The following is a 26,473-nucleotide window of genomic DNA, read 5'->3' as shown; positions in this document are numbered from 1 at the left end:
TTTTGCAGCTACAGATCTTTTGTGTCTGTACAGCATCTGTGTGTGCAGCATCTTGCAAAGATTTCTGTCTGATGGGGAGTTCAGCTCCATAGAATAGACTGTGTAGAGTATGGCTCTCATACTACACGAAGGGTGGTAAGATTGGTCTGTGATCTTTCATTTTCAAAAGACTGTAGTCTGATGTGTGTATGTGGCCTTAGACTCTACTGACCAGAAAGATCAGCAGGACTGCCAGGCAACTGGTATTGTTTAAAAGGAAATAACTATATCAGCTTCCATAGGTCAGACACCTTGGGTCCCTTTTAATCTTCACAATAACTAGAGTAGAACGGAAGAGATTATGTTTTAAGTGTCATTTTCCTAAAACTGCTAGCGATCTGCCATAAGTCTCAGGATATTTTGGTGAAAATAAATTACAATAAAAAAATAAAACCACTGATGGTGTGACTTCTTTGTGGTTTATTTCTCCCCATCGTTTACAGATATCTACGTCTTCGGCGTGGGAAATGAAGTCAGCACTGACGAGCTCAATGACATCGCATCCAAGAAAGATAACGAAAAACACGTCTTCAAAATGGAGTCTATAGACACAATGAAGAAATCTTTTGAGGCTATAATAGGTACATCAATTTTATTTGATTTTTCACTGCACCACTTAAAGAGAAACTGTCACGAAAATCTTAACATTTAAAACACATACAAATAAGAAGTACAGTTCTTTCAGAGTAAAATGAGCCATACATTACTTTTCTCCTATGTTGATGTCACTCACAGTAGGTAATAGAAATCTGACATTACCAACAGGTTTTGGGCTAGTCCATCTCTTCATGGGGGATTCTCAACATGGCCTTTATTACCTGAAAAAGATTTATACAAAGATGCTGGCCAGCCTCCCTGCTCACAGCACAGTTTTTTGGCAGTTGGACGGAGCAACTGCCATTCACTAATAAAGAAAACCCTGAGAACCCTTCATGAGAAGATGGGCTAGTCCAAAATCTGTCGGTAATGTCAGATTTCTACTACTTACTACTACTACTACTTACTGTAAGTGACAGCAAACAACATAGGAGAAAAGTAAACTATGGTTCATTTTACACTGAAATAAATGTACTTCCTATTTGTATGCGTTTACATGTATTTTACATTTTAACCACTTCACCACTGAGGGGTTTTACCCCCTGACCACCAGAGCAATTTTCACCTTTCAGCGCTACTTCCATTCATTCGTCTATAACTTTATCATTACTTATCACAATTAAACGATCTATATCTTGTTTTTTCTACCACCAATTAGGCTTTCTTTAGGTGGGACATTATGCCAAGAATGATTTTATTCTACATGTGTTTTAATGGGAAAATAGGAAAAATGTGGGAAAAAAATTTATTATTTTTCAGTTTTCGGCCATTATAGTTTTTAAATAATGCATGCTACTGTAATTAAAACCCATGAAATGTATTTGCCATTTTGTCCCGGTTATAAAACCGTTTAAATTATGTCCCTATCACAATGTTTGGCGCCAATATTTTATTTGGAAATAAAGGTGCATTTTTTTCAGTTTTGCGTCCATCCCTAATTACAAGCCCATAGTTTATAAAGTAACAGTGTTGTACCCTCCTGACATAAATATTTAAAAAGTCCAGTCCCTAAGGTAACTATTTATGTATTTTTCTTTTATTGTACATTTTTACATTTTTTTTTAATTACAAAAAAAAAAAAATGGGAGTGTGGGAGGTAATGAGTTAATTTTTTGTGTAAAAGTAATTTATTTGTATGTGAAAAATGTGTAGGGTGTAGTTTTACTATTTGGCCACAAGATGGCCACAGTAACTTTGTTTTAATGCGACCTCCAAGCGTCCTTCCGGAAGCTTGGAGGAAGTACTTGGAGGCTGGGTAAGTGTGTATCTTTTCACAATGATCGCGCTGCTCATCGGAGAGCAGCGGATCATTGCGGGGCTTAGATCAACGAATGGGAATGGATTTTCCCGTTCATTGATCTCCGGGCGAGCGGGCGGCGGCATGTTTACTAACGGCGGACGGTGTGTTTACGAGCGGGAGCGCGGGCAGTGGCGGGAGCGCGGAAAGTACGGATTTCTCCATCCCTGGGGGTTAAAGGATGGAAAAAGGGACGGAGAAATCCGTACGGGCGGGGGTAAAGTGGTTAAGATTTCCATGACAGATGTCCTTTAAAGAGAACCTGTAACTGGAAAAAAAAAACCCTCTGGGAGATACTTACCCTGGGAGGGGGAAGCCTCTGGATCCCAATAAGGCTTCCCCCATCATCCTCCATCCCTCCGATCCAGTGCCAGGACCCCCAAAGTGCGGCGAGGTAAATATTTACCTACAGCGATCCTGAGCAGACGCACTAGCAGTTCTCCATTCGGGCTAGGCAGAAATAGCAGAACCCGGTCGGATCCGCTCTACTGCTCAGGCGGGAGTCCTTGCACTGTGCACCTGCACAGTAGTGCAGATATAATCGGGCTTGGCCATTTCCATCTAGCCCGAATGAAGACATGTTAGTGCACCTGCGCAGGACCGCAGAAAGGTAAATGTATCACCGCTTGTCAAGCTTGTCAGGGGAGGTTTCAGGGGAGCCAGCACAGAATTCCTCCAAGCTTCAGAGGTCAGGGAAGTCTTATGGGAATCCCGAGGCTTCTCCCTCCCAGGGTAAGTATCCCCCAGAGGGATTTCTTTCTTTGTTACAGGTTCTCTTTTAAGTCCCGACTGTTATTTTAGAAAAGGAAATGACAGCTGAAGCTACATTTTAAAATTGAGTCTGGAATAGAGTTAGGACAGTGTTTCAGACTAAAGCTGGGTACACACATGAGATAAAAGTGTTTGGAAAATGAAAGATCAAAGACCAATTGTACCACCTCCACGTACAAGAACATTACTAGACAATAATATTCTTAAAGTGAACATAAAGCAAGAGGTGTACAGTATGGAGACCCATATTTACATCCTTTTAAAGAGACACTGAAGCGGAAAAAAATGATGATATTATGATTTGTATGTGTAGTACAGCTAAGAAATAAACATTAAGATCAGATACATCAGTCTAATTGTTTCCAGTACAGGAAGAGTTAAGAAACTCCAGTTGTTATCTCTATGGAAAAAAGCCCTTAAGCTCTACGACTTTCAAAGTCGTGGAGAGGGCTGTTATCTGACTTTTATTATCTCAACTGTTACTAAACAAATTCCTTTTTCTCTGCCAGAGGAGAGGTCATTAGTTCACAGACTGCTCTGAAAGAATCATTTTGAATGCTGAGTGTTGTGTAATCTGCACATATTAGAAAATGATGCAATGTTAGAAAAAACACTATATACTTGAAAATAAAAATATGAGAATATTTTCTTTGCTGCTAATCTTCTAGTAATTATTCATAGTACACAACCAATTCATTATATCATATATTTTTTTTTGCTTCAGTGTCTCTTTAAGCAATACCATTTGCCTGGCAGCCCTGCTGATCCTCTGCCTCTAATACTTTTAGCCATAGAAACTGAACAAGCAAGCAGCAGATCAGATGTTCCTGACATTATTGTCAGATCTGACAAGATTAGCTGCATGCTTGTTTCTGATGTGATTCAGGCACCACTGCAGCCAATAGACCAGTGGGGCCGCCAGGCAAACAGCTGGTAATGTTTAAAAAGAAATGAATACGGGAGCCTACATAAACTTCTTGCTTCCTTAAATCTGAGTACATACATCAGGTAAAAATCTTTGCAAACTGAGGTATTAGTCTGCTGCAGAGGCAGATCGCTCTAAAAATGCGGTACACATGCAAAAGATCAGTGACCGCAAAAGACCAAAAAAATGCATTCATAGACTACTTACTTCCTTCTTTTTCACACATGCCTGTGCACACAAGTTAAGAAATATCTGCAGATCTCATACACACCTTGTTTAATGGACAGTCATCTGCAGATCAGGTCCACCAGGATGAATCTGAAAGATTGAGAGATAAATATCTTTTGAGGTCTTTTGTAAAAAAATTTTTTCAAAGCAATAGAGTGTGGTACCGTGTTAGCCTCTTGCACACTGCATGCATTTCAGATTCCGATTCCGCTTTTTAGGCCTCTTGCACACTGCAAGCAATTCAGATTCAGATTCCGCTTTTTAATCTGTTTTTACTTCCGATTCAGATTCAGATTTGCAGTTTGCTCCCTGCACACTGCAAATCTGAATCTGAATCGGAGGTAAAAACTGATTAAAAAGCGGAATCTGAATCGGAATCGCGTGCAGTGCGTTTTTTGATCCGTTTTTCTGTTGAATGTATTCAAGGAAAATCGGAAACGGAATCGGAATCGGAATTGGAAACGGAATCGGAAAACGGATTTGCAGTGTGCAGGGAGCCTCAGCCATCAGTAAAAGCAAGACGCTTTGAATCAGAATGATTGGCTAACTTAGTAGAAAAGCAGGGCTTGATCATTGAGAGGCGGCTTACTTCCCAAGTGCCTCCCTCCAGGCTTACCTATGCAGAGAGTCCCAAGCAGAGTTTAATGAGAGGTTACTCACCCGGCTCTCAGCATTCCACTGACAAAGATCTCCCTTCAGTCGCGTGCACCTCTTGCTACCTAATACTGAAGGTACCTCTGGCCACCTAATACTAAGGGGCACTTACCAATGACAGGCAGGGCTGGATTTGTACTCTTTACTGCCCAAGGCCACTGTCACCAGCCGCCCCCCTTCAGTATAGCTAGCGAGATGACCCCTCCCCACTTCACTCCAGTATAGGTAGCCAGATGACCCCTCCCCCCTTTCCCTCTAGTATAGGTAGCCAGATGACCCCTCCCCCCTTTCCCTCTAGTATAGGTAGCCTGATGAACCCCCCCAGTATAGGTAGCCAGATGACCCCTCCCCCTTTCCCTCCAGTATAGGTACCCAGATAACTCCCTTAACCCCCCTTTTTCCCACCTTCCCTTTCAGTATACGTAGCCAGCTCGCCTTCACACCGCAGCAGCCATCAGTGTCACTTATTTCTCCGCTCCTATCCAGTGCAGAAGTTTCCTTTACCTTTCCGTCTCCAATGCTGCCCAAGTCCATAGCCGCCTGCCACGATGCAAACGTCCCAAGAGAGCAAGGTGGCTGCTGCACAGGCGGCTAGCAGCAGAGTAACGCCGTCAGACGCTCACCTGATATCACTACAGTGCAGCATTTGCAAGCTTGCAAATACTGCACCAGTTTATGCTGCTGTTTTGGTGCCCTTGCACCTGTCGTGCCCTAGGCCATGGCCTAAATCCGGCCATGATGACAGACAGAGGAAGTAAGGGAGAAGTTACAGTGGGGCCCACCAGCACACTTGTGGTGCGGTTGTAGGTTCATGAAGAGTGTAGTCTAGGGTGCCAGAACATCTGTGCCTATAGGCTCCTCAGATGTAAATTCGGGCCTGGCAGTAAGCTTTCGGCAATGAAACCTTTGTCAGAATGATTCATAAATGCCGACACACTATACAGGGGCGTAGCAATAGGGGTTGCAGAGGTAGCGACCGCATCGGGGCCCTTGGGCCAGAGGGGCCCCATGGGGCCCTTCCTAAACCAAAGTATAAGCTGTTTATTGGTCCTGTGTTGGTAATGATCACTTCTATAGATGCCTTGAATAGTGGTAATCATTAACAAGCTGTTCCCCATCCCCTTCTGGCACCTCTGACACTGTAGATGACCTTGGCAGGTTTTGTTGCGCCGTATCAATTGCTACGTATAGAGTTCTTTGGGGGGCCCCAATGTAAAACTCACACCGGGGCCCCGAGATTCATAGCTACACCACTGAAACTATAGTACATAGCTTATATACTGTACATTGCATCATACTGTAATAAATGCAGGGTCGGTTCTCTCATGAAGCAAGGTGAAACATTTGCATCAGGCGCAGAGATTACAGGGGCAGCATTTTAAGATAAAACTTAAAGGAACACTTTCAAACCAAGTGATCTAAAATGACAATGTTCCAATAATGTCTAAGTAGCTGTGTAAACATTTTCCTACTTTTCATGTTAAAGCGGAATATAACCCTGCATTTCAACTTTGCTCTAAAACATTATTTACAGCAAAAAGCATTTTTTATTTACTAGACCAGCATTGGAAGGGTTAAACACAGAGGTTTAAAGTTCCGTGGAGAGATATGCAGAAGTTCAGATTGTTGCATTCTATTTAGCTATATGTACAGTGGTGTGAAAAACTATTTGCCCCCTTCCTGATTTCTTATTCTTTTGCATGTTTCTGCTCATCAAAAAACGTTAACTATTAGTCAAAGATAACATAATTGAACACAAAATGCAGTTTTAAATGATGGTTTTTATTATTTAGTGAGAAAAAAAAACCTCCAAATCTACATGGCCCTGTGTGAAAAAGTGATTGCCCCCCCTTGTTAAAAAATAACTTAACTGTGGTTTATCACACCTGAGTTCAATTTCTGTAGTCACCCCCAGGCCTGATTACTGCCACACCTGTTTCAATCAAGAAATCACTTACATAGGAGCTATCTGACACAGAGAAGTAGACCAAAAGCACCTCAAAAGCTAGACATCATGCCAAGATCCAAAGAAATTCAGGAACAAATGAGAACAAAAGTACTGTAATTGAGATCTATCAGTCTGGTAAAGGTCATAAAGCCGTTTCTAAAGCTTTGGGACTCCAGCGAACCACAGTGAGAGCCATTATCCACGAATGGCAAAAACATGGAACACTGATGAACCTTCCCAGGAGTGGCCGACCGACCAAAATTACCCCAAGAGCGCAGAGAAAACTCATCCGAGAGGCCACAAAAGACCCCAGGACAACATCTAAAGAACTGCAGGCCTCACTTGCCTCAATTAAGGTCAGTGTTCACGACTCCACCAGAAGAAAGAGACTGGGCAAAAACGGCCTGCATGGCAGATATCCAAGGCGCAAACCACTTTTAAGCAAAAAGAACATTAAGGCTTGTCTCAATTTTGCTAAAAAAACATCTCAATGATTGCCAAGACTTTGGGGAAAATACCTTGTGGACCGATGAGACAAAAGTTGAACTTTTTGGAAGGTGCGTGTCCCGTTACATCTGGCATAGACAGCATTTCAGCAAAAGAACATCATACCAATAGTAAAATATGGTGGTGGTAGTGTGATGGTCTGGGGTTGTTTTGCTGCTTCAGGACCTGGAAGGCTTGCTGTAATAGATGGAACCATGAATTCTACTGTCTACCAAAAAATGAAGGAGAATGTCCGGCCATCTGTTCGTCAACTCAAGCTGAAGCGATCTTGGGTGCTGCAGCAGGACAATGACCAAAAACACACACCTCTGAATGGCTGAAGAAAAACAAAATGAAGACTTTGGAGTGGCCTAGTCAAAGTCCAGACCTGAATCCTATTGAGATGTTGTGGTATGACCTTAAAAAGGTGGTTCATGCTAGAAAACCCTCAAATAAAGCTGAATTACAACAATTCTGCAAAGATGAGTGGGCCAAAATTCCTCCAGAGCGCTGTAAAAGACTCGTTGCAAGTTATCACAAACGCTTGATTGCAGTTATTGCTGCTAAGAGTGGCCCAACCAGTTATTAGGTTCAGGGGGCAATTTCTTTTTCACACAGGGCCATGTAGGTTTTGATGGTTTTTTCTCACTAAATAATAAAAAACATCACTTAAAACTGCATTTTGCGTTCAATTATGTTATCATGGACTAATAGTTAACGGTTTTTGATGAGCAGGAACATTTAAGTGTGACAAACATGCAAAAGAATAAGAAATCAGGAAGGGGGCAAATAGTTTTTCACACCACTGTATCTATTGAGAAATGTTACACACTCTTTGGCTGTCCTCCAGCTCCTTCTCAGTCAGAGAGAGTGAGTCACATTCAACACTTAGATACATTTATGTAAACAAAATGTATATCTGTCAGCTTCGGATGGGTCTGCAGAAATCTCAAGGAACTTTAAAGCACAGTGTAACCCTTCCAATGCTGGTCTAGTAAAAAAAAAATGCTGGTTGCATATAATATACTGTAAATAATGTTTTAGAGCAAAGTTGAAATGCAGGGAATATAAATTCCGCTTTAAATAGAGGAAAAAGCTGTATTTCACTGTGTGTAGATTTTAGCTATGTTTGGAATGTCTCATTTGCATAGGTGAATCTCTGCAGTCTGACATGCTAAGAACAGTGTAATATTGAAGCAGAGTTATATGAAAATCCTGTCAGGTGTCAGGTTTCACATCACATTTATTGCAAATGTTTATGTTGAACATACATTACATTTCCTCTGCTTTCTGCAGACAGGCAGCTGCAGAGAGATTTCTCACACACACAGTGTGGTGAACATTACGGAAAGTCATGCATAATCGCCAACGATTTTTGTATGGTCCAGCACAATTACTGTCAGTCCTGTGTAAATGTACAAACAAATGTCTTTCCTTTCTCTCCCCCCCCCCCCACCCCGAGAGCATTGCAGAGTACAGTACCTTCCCCCCCCCATGTCCTGCTTAGGTCAGCAAAGAATTTCACACGTAGCTCGGGAGGACCACTTCCTGCCACAGCCCTCTCTCCCAAAAGCCAGATCGAACTGGCCAGATAAGAGCTCCCTCCAAAACCTTACACTCAGACAAAGTAAACTTTAATGTATTTGTATTTCAAAATAGGCTTGTCACGGAAAAACAAAAAATACATACTCTGATACCCATAAAGCAGTTCTATCATCCATCCGAGTTCCAGTTTCCCAACTGTCAGGGGTCAGTCAGGAAACTGCTTTATTCAACCTGCGTAGAGCGAATGCAATAGAATAGGCATGTTTAGCCTCATTTGATACAGGGTCGCAGGCCACTTATGAATATAGCCTCGGATTTGTGATGCGCCAATCTAGGGCGGGGTCACACAGATTATTAATAAATGCTACATTTTCTTGCTCTGAGTCTGGGGGTGGCAACCTTGCTGCCAGGAGATAACCCCGCCTTCCCTCCACCTAGTTTGGAGGTAACCCAGCCCCAATTCTAAAATAGTATAAATCTGGGGGCCAGCAGAGCCCGCCCTGTCTTTCATAATTTCATCTGCTAAAGAAGAGCTTGGAGCATTGGTTCAAGGAGGACCGAACTCATGCTGTGTTTCAAGGACTCTTAACATTAATGCCTACTTTAAACTGGACTGCTCAGCCGTAACTAAGTAAGAACTTTCTAATTTTATCACTTTTATTTTTAAGCTTTGTGTTTTGTGTGTATATGTTAATTGGTGTATATAACTGTATGTAATGCATTTTTGCTATTAAACGTTTTAAAATCGTTTAGCGGTTATGACCTGTTGCTGAACATACACAATCGTATCCATTCTTCTGAAACCGCAACCCTGTGTTTAATAGAAGTGTACATTTATAACCCGTATGCGTGAATCCGGCTCAGATAGTCAGAGCTGACTCAGATTCCTGCATACTACAAAGGGTTAACAGAGCGTTCTCGAAGTATTAGCATAATTACAGTAGCGGGCTGTGTAACCCGCTTGGTGGAAGATCTTTGAATTGTATGTGTGTGGTAAATCCGTTGGCGTCTGAACGCTCCCTCCGCGAGTCAGTTCATCAAACTGCGAAGTCAGGTTTACGCTTCGTGATGAGCAAAATGACAGTGTGAGAGGATTTCTGACGCCGATCGATTGACCCCATCCGCAGACCGGCCTTGCGGTCTGTGACACTGGTTGGCAGCTTATTGGGATTTGTGTATGTTCAGAACATCAATGGCAACGTTATTTGATTAATCTGCCAGAACAGATCAAAATCTGTGGTCGATAACTGGTGCATTACCATTTATATAGACTAAACGTATAGCACAGAGTTCCCTCCCCAATCTCTTTTCCTATCCTATCTTTTATTTGGCAAAAATAGCTGCAGCAAGATACAAGCAAATGTCAGTGCCAGACCTAGTAAACTTGTGTGAATAAAAATTGGCCTCAATTCACTAAGCTTATCCCTTGTCTTTAATAACTCTTCTAGAGTTGTTACCATGGTGATAAGGCATGTAGTATTCAGGAAACATTTTACCTTTAGGCAAACCTAAAGTTAACTCTTCTGTCTTTAAGTTAACTCTTCAATCCTTAAAATAAATCCAGAGTTAAAGACAGGCTGTTTATTATCTGCATGTGAAAATAACTACAAAGGAGGTAAATTAACTACAGAGGAGGTAAAATAACTACAGAGGAGGTAGCTTAAGGAATGAAGAGATAAGATAACTCTCTCTTATGTGGAGGTAAGTTTTCTCTTGCCTTATTATCTCCAGCATTATCTTAGTGAATTGAGGCCAATTGTGACTTACAGAAAAAAGAAAGCGCAATTGGTCAAGGACTTATTGCGACTGAATACCCAGCCGGAGCAGATGCTGGGAGAGCACACTCCTTTTTTAAGATGGTGCTGTAACTGGGGCAGAGGGAAGTGAGCGGTTGGAGCAAAGTAACCCACTTCCAGACCCAGATGAAAACGGAACCGCGTCTGAACCGATTGCTGTAAATGCAGAAGAGCATGGTGGCCGGCAGGAGCCCGCCCATGCCAACTGTTCCTGCGTTCCTGAGGCTGGAATGCAGCATGCTTTACAAAGACTGGCGGATACAAATCCTGAGCTGTACATGCAGATTGTCAGAGAAAACGCTGACTGCTCAGAACGCCAGGCGGAACGGGAAGCGGCAGAGCGCCGGTGGCTTTATGAGAAAGAAGCGGAAAGAAAGGAGAGAGCAGCCGCACGCAGACATGACCTTGAAATGGCCACCCTGCGAGCGCAGGGCCAAAATCCCTCGCAAAGTGCTCCGGAACCCCGGCCCACAGCAGGCCCGTTTGGGACTCCCAAGTTTAAATTCCCAGAAATGGAGAAGGGAACTGACCCGGACACTTACTTGCAGTCCTTTGAAAAGACTTGTCGTCAGCATCATCTGCCCCAGGAGCAGTGGGCAAGATTTCTAACCCCTAACTTGCAGGACAAAGCGCTTGAGGCGTTTGTGGACTTACCCGCTGAAAAAGACAATGACTATGAGGCGATAAAAGCTGCAATTATCGCCAAATACCAGTTGACCCAGTTCAGAGGTCTATCTCAAAAAGTTTCGCTCCCTGCAGAAAGGCCACACCGACACTTACACCGATCTGGAGAGTCGCCTGCTGACCGTGTTCAGGCAGTGGTCGCGGGGCCTCAACAAAGACTCTCACCAAGGTCTGGAGGATCTCATCGTCAGGAGCAGTTGCTGAACTGCTGCACTCCAGATGTCCGTCAGTTTGTCCTGGAGTGGAAGCCTGGATACGCCAAAGCTGCTGCAGAACTTGCAGACACTTTTGTGGCCACCCGTGTGCCGGACAGCCGCAAACCTCCAGCCCAGAGCTGGAAAGGGGGGAGACCTGCGCAACCTAGTTCTCCTCCCCCTGCTAACCGTGGGAATCGGGTCCCACAGCCACAGAGGCTGGATGCTGCACCTGCTACTCATTTGCCTGATGCCACATATGTTCCGAAGTGTTACCACTGTGGACAGCGAGGACACCTCAAGTCTGCCTGCCCCGAGGTGAGGATGCTGTCTCCAGAGCCTAGCGCAGAATCGGCTAGCGCATCCTCTACTGCACACACCTACCTCGTCATGGGAGCGGCAAATCCTCGACTTTCCGGAAATAATCAAGTCATGGAAGTAAACGACCAGATCGCTGTTGGTTTCCGCGACACCTTGGGTCGCTCTCATCTTGTTGCCAGGGATAATTTCCTTCCTAATGAGCGTGTTACACTTGTGGGAGTTGGTGGCACACACGCCCGCATCGCCAAAGCTTGTGTTGTTCTCGATTGGGGAAGGGGGCGCCAGACAAGAGTTGTGGGGGTGACAGATGACATCCCAGTGCCTGTGCTGTTGGGCACCGATCTTGGCGCCCTACACTCCTTTTATGAACCTGTGATCAACACCCCGGACTGCCAGTCTGGACCCACTCAGGTACTGTACAAGCTTGGGGAGGGACAGAGGGAGGCAGCCAGGCAGCTCTCCTAGGGAAGGAGGCAAAGAAGAGGTACCTGTCTCTAATGGACAGCTGTCTAATGACTGTTTGTCTGATTCTAAACCTGTCACTGTTGTCCCAGATACCTGTGTACATGATGTGAAAAATGAACGTAACTGTGATGTTAATGCTGTACCAGATGTTGCTAATAGTTTTCATGCTGAATCTCCTATTGGTAAAAATGATTTAGGTTTAAGTGTGATTGCCCCTAACCTAAGAGATAACAGTCTTGTTTTGCCTGGGTCAGATCCTTGCAGGGCAGCGGAAGAAGGCCAGGTGTCAGAGCAGGCAGCTGGGGGCCTAGATCTCACCTGCTGCTATGACATCCAGAATGCTTCATCATTGCCTGTTATCAAACCACTTTTGAAGACAGGCAGTTCTTTCCCTGACTCACCCTTGCATGTCTTCCCCTTGCAGAAGCAACCCAGTGCAAAACTGCCCAGAGGTCCACCCTCTATCCCTCCTGGAGGAGGGGCAAGCCTTGCCACCCAGGTGAAGGCTAATTCGTTTTTTGAAATGTGTTCTAATGTTCACCTAGGCTGTGCTGACCAAAATGTGTAGCCAAGGTGTAGTCAGTTAAAGCGGGGGTATGCCACGCTGCTTCCAGATTCGCAGGCTGACACCCGAGAGTCAGAAAGTGACCTGAATGTCAGCTAATGACTCTCTCCCTTACAGGAGGGGCTAGGCAAACTCAGCCAGACGTTTAGAGGTAAACCTGTGGGTGTGTACCTTACCGTCCCCAAAGCGGACACTGGGACACACCGGACCATGAGGCCTTATGCCTCTGGTGAGTTGACTAAAGTACAGTCAGATACGAAGTCGAGAACCCATTCAGTAGCTAAGCGGCGCGTAGAGCAGGTCTGGCAGACCCACTCTGTGCAGCCGACTGGTAGGGGGAGATGTGGTGAACATTACGGAAAGTCGTGCGTAATCGCCAACGATTTTCGTATGGTCCAGCACAATTACTGTCAGTCCTGTGTAAATGTACTAACAAATGTCTTTCCTTTCTCTCCCCCCCCCCTCCTCTGAGAGCATTGCAGAGTACAGTACCTTCATCCCCATGTCCTGCTTAGTATGCACAGAAGGATCCGCAAACCAAGCAGTAGTTGGAAAACGTTGGTATTCTTTATTCAGAGATTCCACAAGGCAAGTGCAATAAAACCACAGGGTTCAACTAACGCGTGTCGGGCGTGCCATGTCCTGCTTAGGTCAGCAAAGAATTTCACATGCAGCTCGACCTCCCGGGGAGGACCACTTCCTGCCACAGCCCTCTCTCCCAAAAGCCAGATCGAACTGGCCAGATAAGAGCTCCCTCCAAAACCTTACACTCAGACAAAGGAAACTTTAATGTATTTGTATTTCAAAATAGGCTTGTCACGGAAAGACAAAATTCTGATACCCATAAAGCAGTTCTATTATTCATCCGAATTCCAGTTTCCCAACTGTCAGGGGTCAGTCAGGAAACTGTTTATTCAACCTGCGTAGAGCGAATGCGATAGAATAGGCATGTTTAGCCTCATTTGATACAGGGTCGCAGGCCACTTATGAATATAGCCTTGGATTTGCGATGCGCCAATCTGGGGCGGGGTCACACAGATTATTAATAAATGCTACATTTTCTTGCTCTGAGTCTGGGGTGGCAACCTTGCAGCCAGGAGATAACCCCGCCTTCCCTCCACCTAGTTTGGAGGTAACCCAGCCCCAATTCTAAGATTGTATAAATCTGGGGGCCAGCAGAGCCCGCCCTGTCTTTCATAATTTCATCTGCTAAAGAAGAGCTTGGAGCATGGGTTCAAGGAGGACCGAACTCATGCTGTGTTTCAAGGACTCTTAACATTAATGCCTACTTTAAACTGGACTGCTCAGCCGTAACTAAGTAAGAACTTTCTAATTTTATCACTTTTATTTTTAAGCTTTGTGTGTATATGTTAATTGGTGTATATAACTGTATGTAATGCATTTTTGCTATTAAACGTTTTAAAATCGTTTAGCGGTTATGACCTGTTGCTGAACATACACAATAGTACCCATTCTCCTGAAACCGCTACCCTGTGTTTAATAAAAGTGTACATTTATAACCCGTATGCGTGAATCCGGCTCAGATAGTCAGAGCTGACTCAGATTCCTGCATACTGCAAAGTGTTAAAAGAGCGTTCTCAAAGTATTAGCATAATTACAGTAGCGGGCTGTGTAACCCGCTTGGTGGCAGATCTTTGAATTGTATGTGTGTGGTGAATCCGTTGGCATCTGAACGCTCCCTCCGCGAGTCAGTGCATCAAACTGCGAAGTCAGGTTTACGCTTCGTGATGAGCAAAATGACAGTGTGAGAGGATTTCTGACGCCGATCGATTGACCCCATCCGAAGACCGGCCTTGCGGTCTGTGACACACAGGGTTAACAGATGCAGTGTGAGGGAATTCCTTCTCCCCTCATGGTTCACTCTGCCATCAGAATTGGTTACACTGAAGTGGGAATGAGATTTGATAACAGTTAAACAAAGAGATACGCATTTAAATGTATACCCCAGTACTTAAAAGCATTTCCGAAACAATTCCTATCTCAATTGAAAAAAAACATGTTGATTGACAGTGTTCCTTTAACTTGAATACATATGCATTAAAAGTTAAATTTTATCATATTTATCTCCTACAATAAGCATACATTGAATGTAAGAGTGAACAGAGGCGCCAGCAGGATAAAAGGTTCTAAAAGGCTAAAAATCCCTCAGGAGGTGGTGGTGGACTCGCCTCCCCAAAGCAGACAAGATACAGTCAGTTTTATGACAACAGGTTTATTAATATACTCCAAAACAAACAGTGCAACGCATTTCACAGGTATGTTCCCGCTTCCTCAGGCAATAAACAGACAGGAGTACACAGTATAGTCTTAAGGTCACGAATAGCGTACAGAGGCGCTATTTGTGGCCTTGAGACTATACTGTGTACTCCTATCTGTTTATTGCCTGAGGAAGCGGGAACATATCCGTAAAACGCGTTGCACTGTTTGTTTTGGAGTATATTAATAAACCTGTTGTCATAAAACTGACGGTATCTTGTCTGCTTCAGGGAGGCGAGTCCACCACCACCTTCTGAGGGAATTTAAGCCTTTTAGAATCTTTTAACCTGCTGGCGCCTCTGTTCACTCTTACATTACCAATATCCACCCCTGGTGGAGGGGTTGAGCCCCATTTTTCCTTATCTACAGAGAGCAACTTTTAATCCTGAGTGAGGACAGGTCTAATCTCCTCACCTGCCTATGCAGTGGTTACCTAGGCGGTAACCCACGTTTGTGAGTATATATTTTATATACTTTTCATTTCCAACTCCTTGTTTTGCATACTACACTATATTGGGCTCTCTGTATTTCTTTTGTCAGTAAGCATGCATTGTGTTTTTTTTTAATCTTTCATTTTTCAAAGACTTTTATCTTGTGTGTACCCAGCTTGAGTATTCAAAATCTGTATGCTTTAATACAACATGGCAGTGGTAAAATTAGACAGTTCACTGCAGATAAAAATTGGATGTGTGTATGGACCAGAAATTGGAGTAAGCAGGCAGCTGTAGTTTCCTGAAGAGGGTCAGTTCATTTTTGTTAAAGGTAATGTCTTTCTGTTTATTTATTTAGAACACTGCGGGTTTTTTTTTCCTATTACACTAATATTAAAAACTGTGCCTATGCAGTGCTGGGACATTAAACAGTTAAAATCATATGTGATGTAGAAAGGAATAAAGCTAGCCATACATCTAGAGATGAGTGGCATATTTGACCAAGATCCAAATCTCTCTCTGATCTTATTTGATTACAAAAAGATCTCTTAGCTGTCCATACACCGCAGGCCGGTTCCCGATCATCTCATGCTGAAATTGTTCAGGAACTGGCCTTGTGACGCTGCATCCACCGACTCATCGGCCCGACGCTGTCCCTCTAATATGAAATGCGCCCTTCCAGTGATGTCACATGTGCACCAATGTTACTCCAGCAACCACGTGGGGCGTGTGTATGCGGATTGTTGCAGAGCCTGGCGCCAGCAGCGGACATGGACAGGTAAAGTTTAATGCAGGGGGAAGTGACGCATTTGACATTAAAGGAGACAGTGCTGGGGCTTCATCACATTCCTCACTCGTCCTGATGTTGCTTGCCACTGACGCCGCGCCCCTGATCAGCCACGACGGCCTGACATCTTGCAGCATTGCGGATCGATGCATGTAACCAATTTTAGCCCAAAATTGGTCGCATTGCCGATCGGGACATGCTCTCAGTGGCACCGATTTATATCCAATTCAATAATAATTATGGAATATAATGGTCGATCGGCCGCCAAGTCGATAGATGCATGGCCACCTTAACTCTACAAGAAACTCCACCAATAAGTCATGTGCTAAACATTAATATTCAGGTGAGATGCATCTTCATGCACAAAACCTCAAGAGATGTCAGTGGTGGTGCTTTGGTAACTGTAAGATTTTATTGGTGGTAAGTGTTCATTGGTGGTAATCGGTTTGGGATTCCTCCCTCCATCAGTTATCTGCCATCACAGATTTCACTTAGGGGTTCTCGTAAACACTTTCCTTCTCCTTGAGTGTGACCACAAAGCAGTAGAGTGTCTGGGTAAAATAGTGCCTATGGCAAACTCTAAAATTGTGCTCCCCCTTCCCCCCGAGCAGAGCTTCATTCCCCCGTAATAAAAACAGCCGAGTGCCTCAAGATTAAGAAATTGTGCGCCAAGATAATTAAGTACTACACTTTATAGAGAATTTATGTGTGCATCGAAACCAAGTAACACCTGACAAGTCTGGCTTTGCAAATTTGGCCTAATTGGCTATTCACGAGACATAGCTCATGCAAATATGCATTTGCTTTCGCTTGCCAAAGTTTGCAGGGTTAAAAACAAAACCGCAAAGCGGTTGCCCTGCGGGAATTAGTTCATGCTACATTAGCACTATCCAGGAGCGCCACGGGGAGGCTTCCCAATGCCCCCATACACCCGGGGTGCCTCGGGGCCCCAAGTGCTCTCACTGCCTGAAACCACAGCGGCATCCCGGAGGGGGAGGCTGGGAGGTGCAAGCGATCCCCCCAAGCGTGGCCAGCGCCGGGAAGAGCCGCCTGCACCTGCCTCCCAAAATTTTAAAACAGGCACTTACCTTAACGTCCATTGCGTTCTGCTACATGAGCACGACTTGAGAGCGAACACATGAGAAAGGAGTGTAGCATGGGCCACTTCAAGCTTTGGAGCTCAGAGCTGGCTTTTACACAACACTCCAAGGGGGGGAAGACAGTCGCAGACAGCTCGCTCCAGGGCTCTCACCTCCTAGAACAAGCAGGGTCCCCAACCGTCCCGGATTCGTCGGGACGGTCATGGGTTGGGGGAGGGGTCCCGCTGTCCCGGGATACCCCCCCTTGTGTCCCAGCAGGCAGAGGTGAGGCTGAGGAGAGAAAGAAAAGATCGAGGCACCAGCCGCAAAACAGTGTACTAATGCGGCGGTGAGCAGAGCGGACATCACTCCTTCCTCCCTCCCTCTCCATCATGCCCCCCTCGTGAGTCCCCATCATGAAATGCAGAGATCGTGCGCAGCGGCCAGCGGGTGTTTAGTTTACATGCTGTTCGGTGACCGGCTTCCTACTTCCTGTTTCCGCGAAACAGGAAGTACTAGGAAGCCGGCCGCTGGAACGGTATGTAAACTAAACACCCGCTGGCCGCTGCGTACGATCTCTGCATTTCATGATGGGGACTCACGAAAGGGGCATGATGGAGAGGGAGGGAGGAAGGAGTGATGTCCGCTCTGCTCACCGCCGCATTAGTACACTGTTTTGCGGCTGGTGCCTCGATCTTTTCTTTCCTCTTCTGCCCAATACCCCTGGCTACATATACGGGGGACATATACCCCTGGCTACATATACTGGGGACATATACCCCCTGGCTTCATATACTGGGGACATATACCCCCTGGCTTCATATACTGGGGACATATACCCCTGGCTACATATACTGGGGACATATACCCCCTGGCTACATATAGTGGGCACATATACCCCCTGGCTACATATACTGGGGACATATACCCCCTGGCTACATATACTGGGGACATATACCCCTGGCTACATATACTGGGGACATATACCCCCTGGCTACGTATACTGGGGACATATACCCCCTGGCTACATATACTGCGCACATATACCCCCTGGCTACATATACTGGGGACATATACCCCCTGGCTACATATACTGGGGACATATACTCTTGGCTACATATACTGGGGACATATACCCCCTGGCTACATATACTGGGCACATATACTCCCTGGCTACATATACTGGGGACATGTACCCCCTGGCTACATATACTGGGGACATATACCCCTGGCTACGTATACTAGGGACATATACCCCCAGGCTACATATACTGGGGACATATACCCCCTGGCTACATATACTGGGCACATATACCCCCTGGCTACATATACTGGGCACATATACCCCCTGGCTACATATACTGGGCACATATACCCCCTGGCTACATATACTGGGGACATATACCCCCGACTACATATACTGGGGACATATACCCCTGGCTACATATACTGGGCACATATACCCCCTGGCTACATATACTGGGGACATATACCCCTGGCTACATATACTGGGCACATATACCCCCTGGCTACATATACTGGGCACATATACCCCCTGGCTACATATACTGGGGACATATACCCCTGGCTACGTATACTAGGGACATATACCCCCTGGCTACATATACTGGGGACATATACCCCCTGACTACATATACTGGGGACATATACCCCCTGGCTACATATACTGGGCACATATACCCCTGATTACATATACTGGGGACATATCCCACTGGCTACATATACTGGGGACATATACACCTGGCTACATATACTGGGGACAAATGCCTCTGGCTACATATACTGGGACATATACCCCTGCCTACATATACTAGGGACATATACCTCAGGCTGCATATACTGGGGACATATACACCTGACTACATATACCATAGCTCCCAACTGTCGCTTTTTTGGAGGGACAGTCTCTCTTTCACCCTCATTTGTCCATCTTTCTATGTAAATACATATATTTCTATACTAAAAATGTGTTTGATTGACTCTAAACTTTATTCCCATCCTTTAAATTGATAGAATACTAATTTTAAAATGTTAATATGAAGGAAAATGAGCCAGGATAGAAAGGACCAGTGTGGTTTGAATTATAAAACAACATATTTTTCGTATGAAATCTTTATGGTATGCGTGACTAGAGGCATGATGATGGCGTGGCCAGGGGTGTGGCTTAAGTGTCCCTTTTTCTCAGCTCAAAAAGTTGGGAGGTATGGAACAAGCCATCCACCACCCACCTCCAAAGGGGGATAGAAATGAAACACTACACTTTATAGAGAACTAGCTGATTGCCCGGCGTTGCACGGGTAGGTATTTGGCTGGTGTCGGCTCCACCCACTCTTTCTAACCCTAACACACAATTACTCAATGACCAAGTTTGTGAGCCTTGTAGTCTTTGGCATCAGTAATTTGCATTGAAATGAAAAAATCTGATGGGTTGTTTGTGGCTCCACCCCCTTTTCTGAATTTGAACCCCAGTCACCCAATGACCAACTGTACCAGGTTTGAGGCCTGTGCCAATAACAGTGCAAAAATGGTAGCAATTAAATATTCCCTTCAAAAGCAATAGGTGAAGCTTAATACACTTTTGTAGGCTCCACCCACTTTTCTGAATATTGATCCCATTCACTGAGTGACCAACTGTGCAAAGTTTAATAACCCTCCCATTAACAGTGTAAGAATGGCTGCAGTTTACATTTTCCCAGTGAAATTTGTATTTTTTTCCACCCACTGATTGCCCGGCGTTGCCCAGGTATGTATTTGACTTGTGTTGGTTCCGCCCACTTCTTCTAACCCTAACGCACAAACACTCAATGACCAAGTTTGTGAGCTTTGGTGTCTTTAGCATCAATCATTTGTATATTCCCATTGAAATTAAACAAATCAGATTGGCTGTTTGTGGCTCTGCCCCTCTCCAGCATTTGAACCCCAGTCACCCAATGACCAACTGTAGCAGGTTTGAGGCATCTGCTATTACCAGCAGAGCCGGATTAAGGCTAAATGGGGCCCTAAGCAAAGTATCATCATGTCGTAATAGAATCAGAAGATGCAGCTGCACAGCAATATGTCGCACACACCGGGCAGCCGAGCTACTGGTTGCTATGGGCAACAGCACGCTTTCCTCTGTGGGTGCACAATGCAGGGAATAGCAGCGGCAAAATGCAGAGTGAGAGATGAATGGCTGGGACATTTGCACTCAGGGGCTGGGGCACCCCTGTGAAGAGGGCGCCAGATATCACAACAGCAGCACTTTCCCCCTGCATCTCCAGCCTGGCAATAGCAGAAAGCTCTGGACACCGCCAAACCGGAAGCCGTTCCCCAGACAGAATTACATAACCACCCCCACCACCGAACAACCAATTTCCTCCCAAACTAGACAGCCACCATGCAGCCTCCATCCCAGTGAATATGATAGTCCAGCAGAGAAGGCAGCCGCAGTGGGGGAGAATGACAGCACCAGATGAATCACATTCACCTATTGCGATCCAAGCAATAGAGGTCCCGTCATCCGGAGCCCATCTGTCTCCTCTAGAGTGCTGCCGCTCTGTTACTACTACTATTGCTACTTCCTACTTCATGTCTGATCTGAGAATCAGGAAGTTCAGAGCGAGCAGCTGCACTGTAGAAGAGACAGATGGGTTTCAGATGACGGGATCTCTATTGCTTGGATCATGGATAGGTGAGTAAGCGTTTGCCATCTGCTGCTATCATTCTTGCTTCAGCTGTGGTTCTCTGTGGGAAGGGAGGGTGGAGTGGGCAGCGGCAGAGCGCACAGTAGCAGGAGGGGGACCTAGGAGGAGAGCCTGGCTCTGAAGACAATCAGCAGCGCACGGCATCATTTGACAAGACAAATAACATTTATATCGCGCTTTTCTCCTGGTGGACTCAAAGCGCCAGAGCTGCAGCCACTAGGACGCGCCCTATAGGCAGTAGCAGTGTTAGAGAGACTTGCCTACGGTCTCCTACTGAATAGGTGCTGGTTTACTGAACAGGCAGAGCTGAGATTTGAACCCTGGTCCCCTGTGTCAGCGGCAGAGCCCTTAAAGGGACTCCAAGCAGTGCCTGTGGATATGCCTTTAAGCATACCCACAACTAATTCATTACATCCTCACACCTACCAGCATGATGTTTGTAATTATATCCCCCTGGGTTCCTTATATTTCATTGCATTGTGCTGAATCGAGCTGCCAACTTTGAAGAAAAGTCGTCCTGTGGTCGTGATTTCGATCGTGAAAATATCAAAAACTAAAAGGCATAGAGCAGCTGTTTATATATCATTGGAAAGAGGAGAAAGAGAGCTTTAAAATGATATGAATCTTTCCATAGCTACTGCACTGCTCAGAGTCCCTTTAACCATTATACCATCCAGCCACCGCTGACTTTGGAGAAAAGTCGTCCTGTGGCCGTGATTTCAATCGCGAAAATATCGAAAACTAAAAGGCATAGAGCAGCCGTTTAGATATCATTGGAAAGGGGAGAAAAAGAGCTTTAAAATGATATGCATCTTTCCATAGTTACTGCACTGCTCAGAGTCCCTTTAACCATTATACCATCCAGCCACCGCTGACTTTGGAGAAAAGTCGTCCTGTGGCCGCGATTTCAATCGCGAAAATATCGAAAACTAAAAGGCATAGAGCAGCTGTTTATATATCATTGGAAAGAGGAGAAAGAGAGCTTTAAAATGATATGAATCTTTCCATAGCTACTGCACTGCTCAGAGTCCCTTTAACCATTATACCATCCAGCCACCGCTGACTTTGGAGAAAAGTCGTCCTGTGTAGTGTTGGGCGAACAGTGTTCGCCACTGTTCGGGTTCTGCAGAACATCACCCTGTTCGGGTGATGTTCGAGTTCGGCCGAACACCTGACGGTGCTCGGCCAAACCGTTCGGCCATATGGCCGAACTAAGAGCGCATGGCCGAACGTTCCCCGAACGTTCGGCTAGCGCTGTGATTGGCCGAACGGGTCACGTGGTTCGGACCCGAACGCGCTCTGATTGGCCGAACGGTCACGTGGTTCGGGTAAATAAATACCCGAACCACGTCATATCTCCGCCATTTGTCTGTGGGTTTAGCTTTGGGTAGGCAGGCAGGGTAGTTCGCGCTCCAGCCACGCTAGCCAGGGTCCCCCCTGTCATTGTGTCACTGCTGGGAACAGTAGTACACCGCTTGCTCAGCCACACTATATAGCATTCTGTTTACTGCCACTCTGTGTACCTCGCTCAGCCACACTATATAGCATTCTGTTTACTGCCACTCTGTGTCTGCTGGGAATAGTAGTACACCGCTTGCTCAGCCACACTATATAGCATTCTGTTTACTGCCACTCTGTGTACCTCGCTCAGCCACACTATATAGCATTCTGTTTACTGCCACTCTGTGTCTGCTGGGAATAGTGGTACACCGCTCGCTCAGCCACACTATATAGCATTCTGTTCACTGTTCTGTGTCTGCTTGGAATAGTGGTACACCGCTCGCTCAGCCACACTATATAGCATTCTGTTTACTGTTCTGTGTCTGCTGGGAATAGTGGTACACCGCTCGCTCAGCCACACTATATAGCATTCTGTTTACTGTTCTGTGTCTGCTGGGAATAGTGGTACACCGCTCGCTCAGCCACACTATATAGCATTCTGTGCACTGTTCTGTGTCTGCTGGGAATAGTGGTACACCGCTCGCTCAGCCACACTATATAGCATTCTGTTCACTGTTCTGTGTCTGCTGGGAATAGTGGTACACCGCTCGCTCAGCCACACTATATAGCATTCTGTTTACTGTTCTGTGTCTGCTGGGAATAGTGGTACACCGCTCGCTCATCCACACTATATAGCATTCTGTTCACTGTTCTGTGTCTGCTGGGAATAGTGGTACACCGCCCGCTCAGCCACACTATATAGCATTCTGTTCACTGTTCTGTGTCTGCTGGGAATAGTGGTACACCGCTCGCTCAGCCACACTATATAGCATTCTGTTCACTGTTCTGTGTCTGCTGGGAACAGTAGTACACCGCTCGCTCAGCCAGAGTATATAGCATTGTGTTTACTGCCACTCTGTGTACACCGCTCAGCCAGACTATATACCATTGTTTACTGACACTCTGTGTACACCGCTCAGCCAGACTATATACCATTGTTTACTGACACTCTGTGTACACCGCTCAGCCAGACTATATACCATTGTTTACTGCCACTCTGATTCTGCTGGGAACAGTAGTACACCGCTCGCTCAGCCAGACTATATAGCATTGTGTTTACTGCCACTCTGTGTACACCGCTCAGCCAGACTATATACCATTGTTTACTGACACTCTGTGTACACCGCTCAGCCAGACTATATACCATTGTTTACTGAAACTCTGTGTACACCGCTCAGCCAGACTATATACCATTGTTTACTGCCACTCTGATTCTGCTGGGAACAGTAGTACACCGCTCGCTCAGCCAGACTATATACCATTGTTTACTGACACTATATAGCAGACTATATAGCATTGTGTGTACACCGCTCAGCCAGACTATATACCATTGTTTACTGACACTCTGTGTACACCGCTCAGCCAGACTATATACCATTGTTTACTGCCACTCTGATTCTGCTGGGAACAGTAGTACACCGCTCGCTCAGCCAGACTATATACCATTGTTTACTGACACTCTGTGTACACCGCTCAGCCAGACTATATACCATTGTTTACTGCCACTCTGATTCTGCTGGGAACAGTAGTACACCGCTCGCTCAGCCAGACTATATACCATTGTTTACTGACACTCTGTGTACACCGCTCAGCCAGACTATATACCATTGTTTACTGCCACTCTGATTCTGCTGGGAACAGTAGTACACCGCTCGCTCAGCCAGACTATATACCATTGTTTACTGACACTATATAGCAGACTATATAGCATTGTGTGTACACCGCTCAGCCAGACTATATACCATTGTTTACTGACACTCTGTGTACACCGCTCAGCCAGACTATATACCATTGTTTACTGCCACTCTGATTCTGCTGGGAACAGTAGTACACCGCTCGCTCAGCCAGACTATATACCATTGTTTACTGACACTCTGTGTACACCGCTCAGCCAGACTATATACCATTGTTTACTGCCACTCTGATTCTGCTGGGAACAGTAGTACACCGCTCGCTCAGCCAGACTATATACCATTGTTTACTGACACTCTGTGTACACCGCTCAGCCAGACTATATACCATTGTTTACTGCCACTCTGATTCTGCTGGGAACAGTAGTACACCGCTCGCTCAGCCAGACTATATACCATTGTTTACTGACACTATATAGCAGACTATATAGCATTGTGTGTACACCGCTCAGCCAGACTATATACCATTGTTTACTGACACTCTGTGTACACCGCTCAGCCAGACTATATACCATTGTTTACTGCCACTCTGATTCTGCTGGGAACAGTAGTACACCGCTCGCTCAGCCAGACTATATACCATTGTTTACTGACACTCTGTGTACACCGCTCAGCCAGACTATATACCATTGTTTACTGCCACTCTGATTCTGCTGGGAACAGTAGTACACCGCTCGCTCAGCCAGACTATATAGCATTGTGTTTACTGCCACTCTGTGTACACCGCTCAGCCACACTATATAGCATTGCGTACTCTGCCAGTCAGTGTGTATATTGCTGGGATCAGTAATACTCCACTCACCGTCAACCACTATATGAGCTCAACATGAGTTCCCCAGAGACCTCCGCTGTGAGCAGCACTCCCAACAACAGCAACAGCCAACGCCCCACGCAAGCTATAACATCCACCCCAGCAGCCAGTGGTCAGCAGCAGCCCTCCCCGGAGGAGAACGTTGTGTCCATCAGTCCGTCGCCAGAGCGATTAATGAGGGCTGCCATTGAGGAGATGATGGGGCCTGATGTGGAGGAGGAGGTCTGGCTCAGGCCAGCATCCCAAGTTAATGTTGAGGACGATGAGGGGTCTGTGTCTGGGGATGTTGGGGTGGCAGAGGTGGTGGGTGGGTCAGACTCAGGAGAAGAGTTGTATGATGAGGATGATGATCGGGACCATCTGTATGTGCCTCAGAGTCCGACCCCGGAAAACATGTTGTATCGTGTGTTTAGGTACTAAAATCTGCGTTCCCTCCCAGTAGTGTTGGGCGAACAGTGTTTGCCACTGTTCGGGTTCTGCAGAACATCACCCTGTTCGGGGTGACTATATAGCAGACTATATAGCATTGTGTTTAATGCCACTCTGTGTACACGGCTCAGCCACACTATATAGCATTGTGTTTACTTCCACTCTGTGTCTGCTGGGAACAGTAGTACACCGCTCACCCGCCACTGTATAGCATTGTGCTCTGTGTCACTGCTGACAATAGTGGTACACCGCTCACCCACCACTGTATAGCATTTCTGTACTGCCACTGTACTGCTGCCAGTCAGCGTGTACTTTAAGGATAAGTGAAATGAGGAAGAAATCCGGTGAAAGAGGGAGGGGCAAGGGAAGAGGTGTTTCCCCTGACGGTTCACGTACAGGCCACAGGGGAGCACCCAAGAAAACCCACTCAATACTGCCCATGTTGTCCAGGACAACAACCCTCACAGATCCAAAAGAACAGGACCAGATAATTACTTGGATGACCTCTCAAGCGTCCAGCAGTGGGTTAAGCAGCACCAGCACATCACGCACGAGGTCCGAGTCCTCAGCCAGTTAAAGTCTGGGCTTTCTTTGAAGACTGCACTGAGGATGTTACCATGGCGATTTGCAAGGTGTGCAAGACCCGCCTGAGCAGGGGGAAAAGTATTAACAACCTCTCCACCACCAGCATGAGCCGCCACATTCTATCCAAACATCCCACTCTGTGGGCAAACGCGGCAGGACAGGGTACCACCAGCAACACTGCCTCCCTTGGGTTCACCAGACTCACCACCAGACCCGCCTCAGCAGCAGCAGTAGCCCAGCCATTGCGTGGTTCACAACATTCACAAACATCAGACGATGCTGACACTGTCACTTTCCGGACTAGTGCTCTTGAGGTCTCCCAGTGTTCATCAAACACAACAACCAACAGCCCTTCGGTGTGCAGCGCTACGGTTGAGTTGTCTGTCTCTGAGATGTTTGAGCACAAGAGGAAATTGCCAGCAAATGACCCCCGGGCCGTGGCAGTAACAGCCAGCCAGCATAGCCAAGCTTCTGGCCTGCGAAATGCTGCCATATCGAGTGGTGGAGACAAACAGCTTCAAGGGCATGATGTCAGTGGCCATCCCACGTTACGTTGTTCCCAGCCGCTACCACTTTGCGCGCTCTGCAGTGCCTGAGTTGCATGAGCACGTGGTCAGCTAAATAACCCGAAGCTTGAAGAATGCCGTTGCCTGCAAGGTTCACC

At 45.9% G+C, this 26,473-nt stretch overlaps 1 protein-coding gene across 1 annotated transcript in view; it reads left to right on the top strand.

The window, feature by feature from the left end:
* The window catches only part of LOC137528776 (complement factor B-like), a 219,292-nt gene that overhangs the window by 107,777 nt on the left and 85,042 nt on the right, over positions 1-26,473 (top strand). Inside the window, exon 10 of the mRNA XM_068250347.1 lies at positions 483-620. Within this exon, the coding sequence (XP_068106448.1) occupies positions 483-620 (138 nt within the window). The remainder of the gene's footprint in view (positions 1-482; positions 621-26,473) is intronic.

This window comes from Hyperolius riggenbachi, chromosome 8 (assembly GCF_040937935.1).
Source record: "Hyperolius riggenbachi isolate aHypRig1 chromosome 8, aHypRig1.pri, whole genome shotgun sequence".
NCBI lineage: Eukaryota > Metazoa > Chordata > Amphibia > Anura > Hyperoliidae > Hyperolius > Hyperolius riggenbachi.
This window is presented reverse-complemented; position numbering and strand designations above follow the sequence as displayed.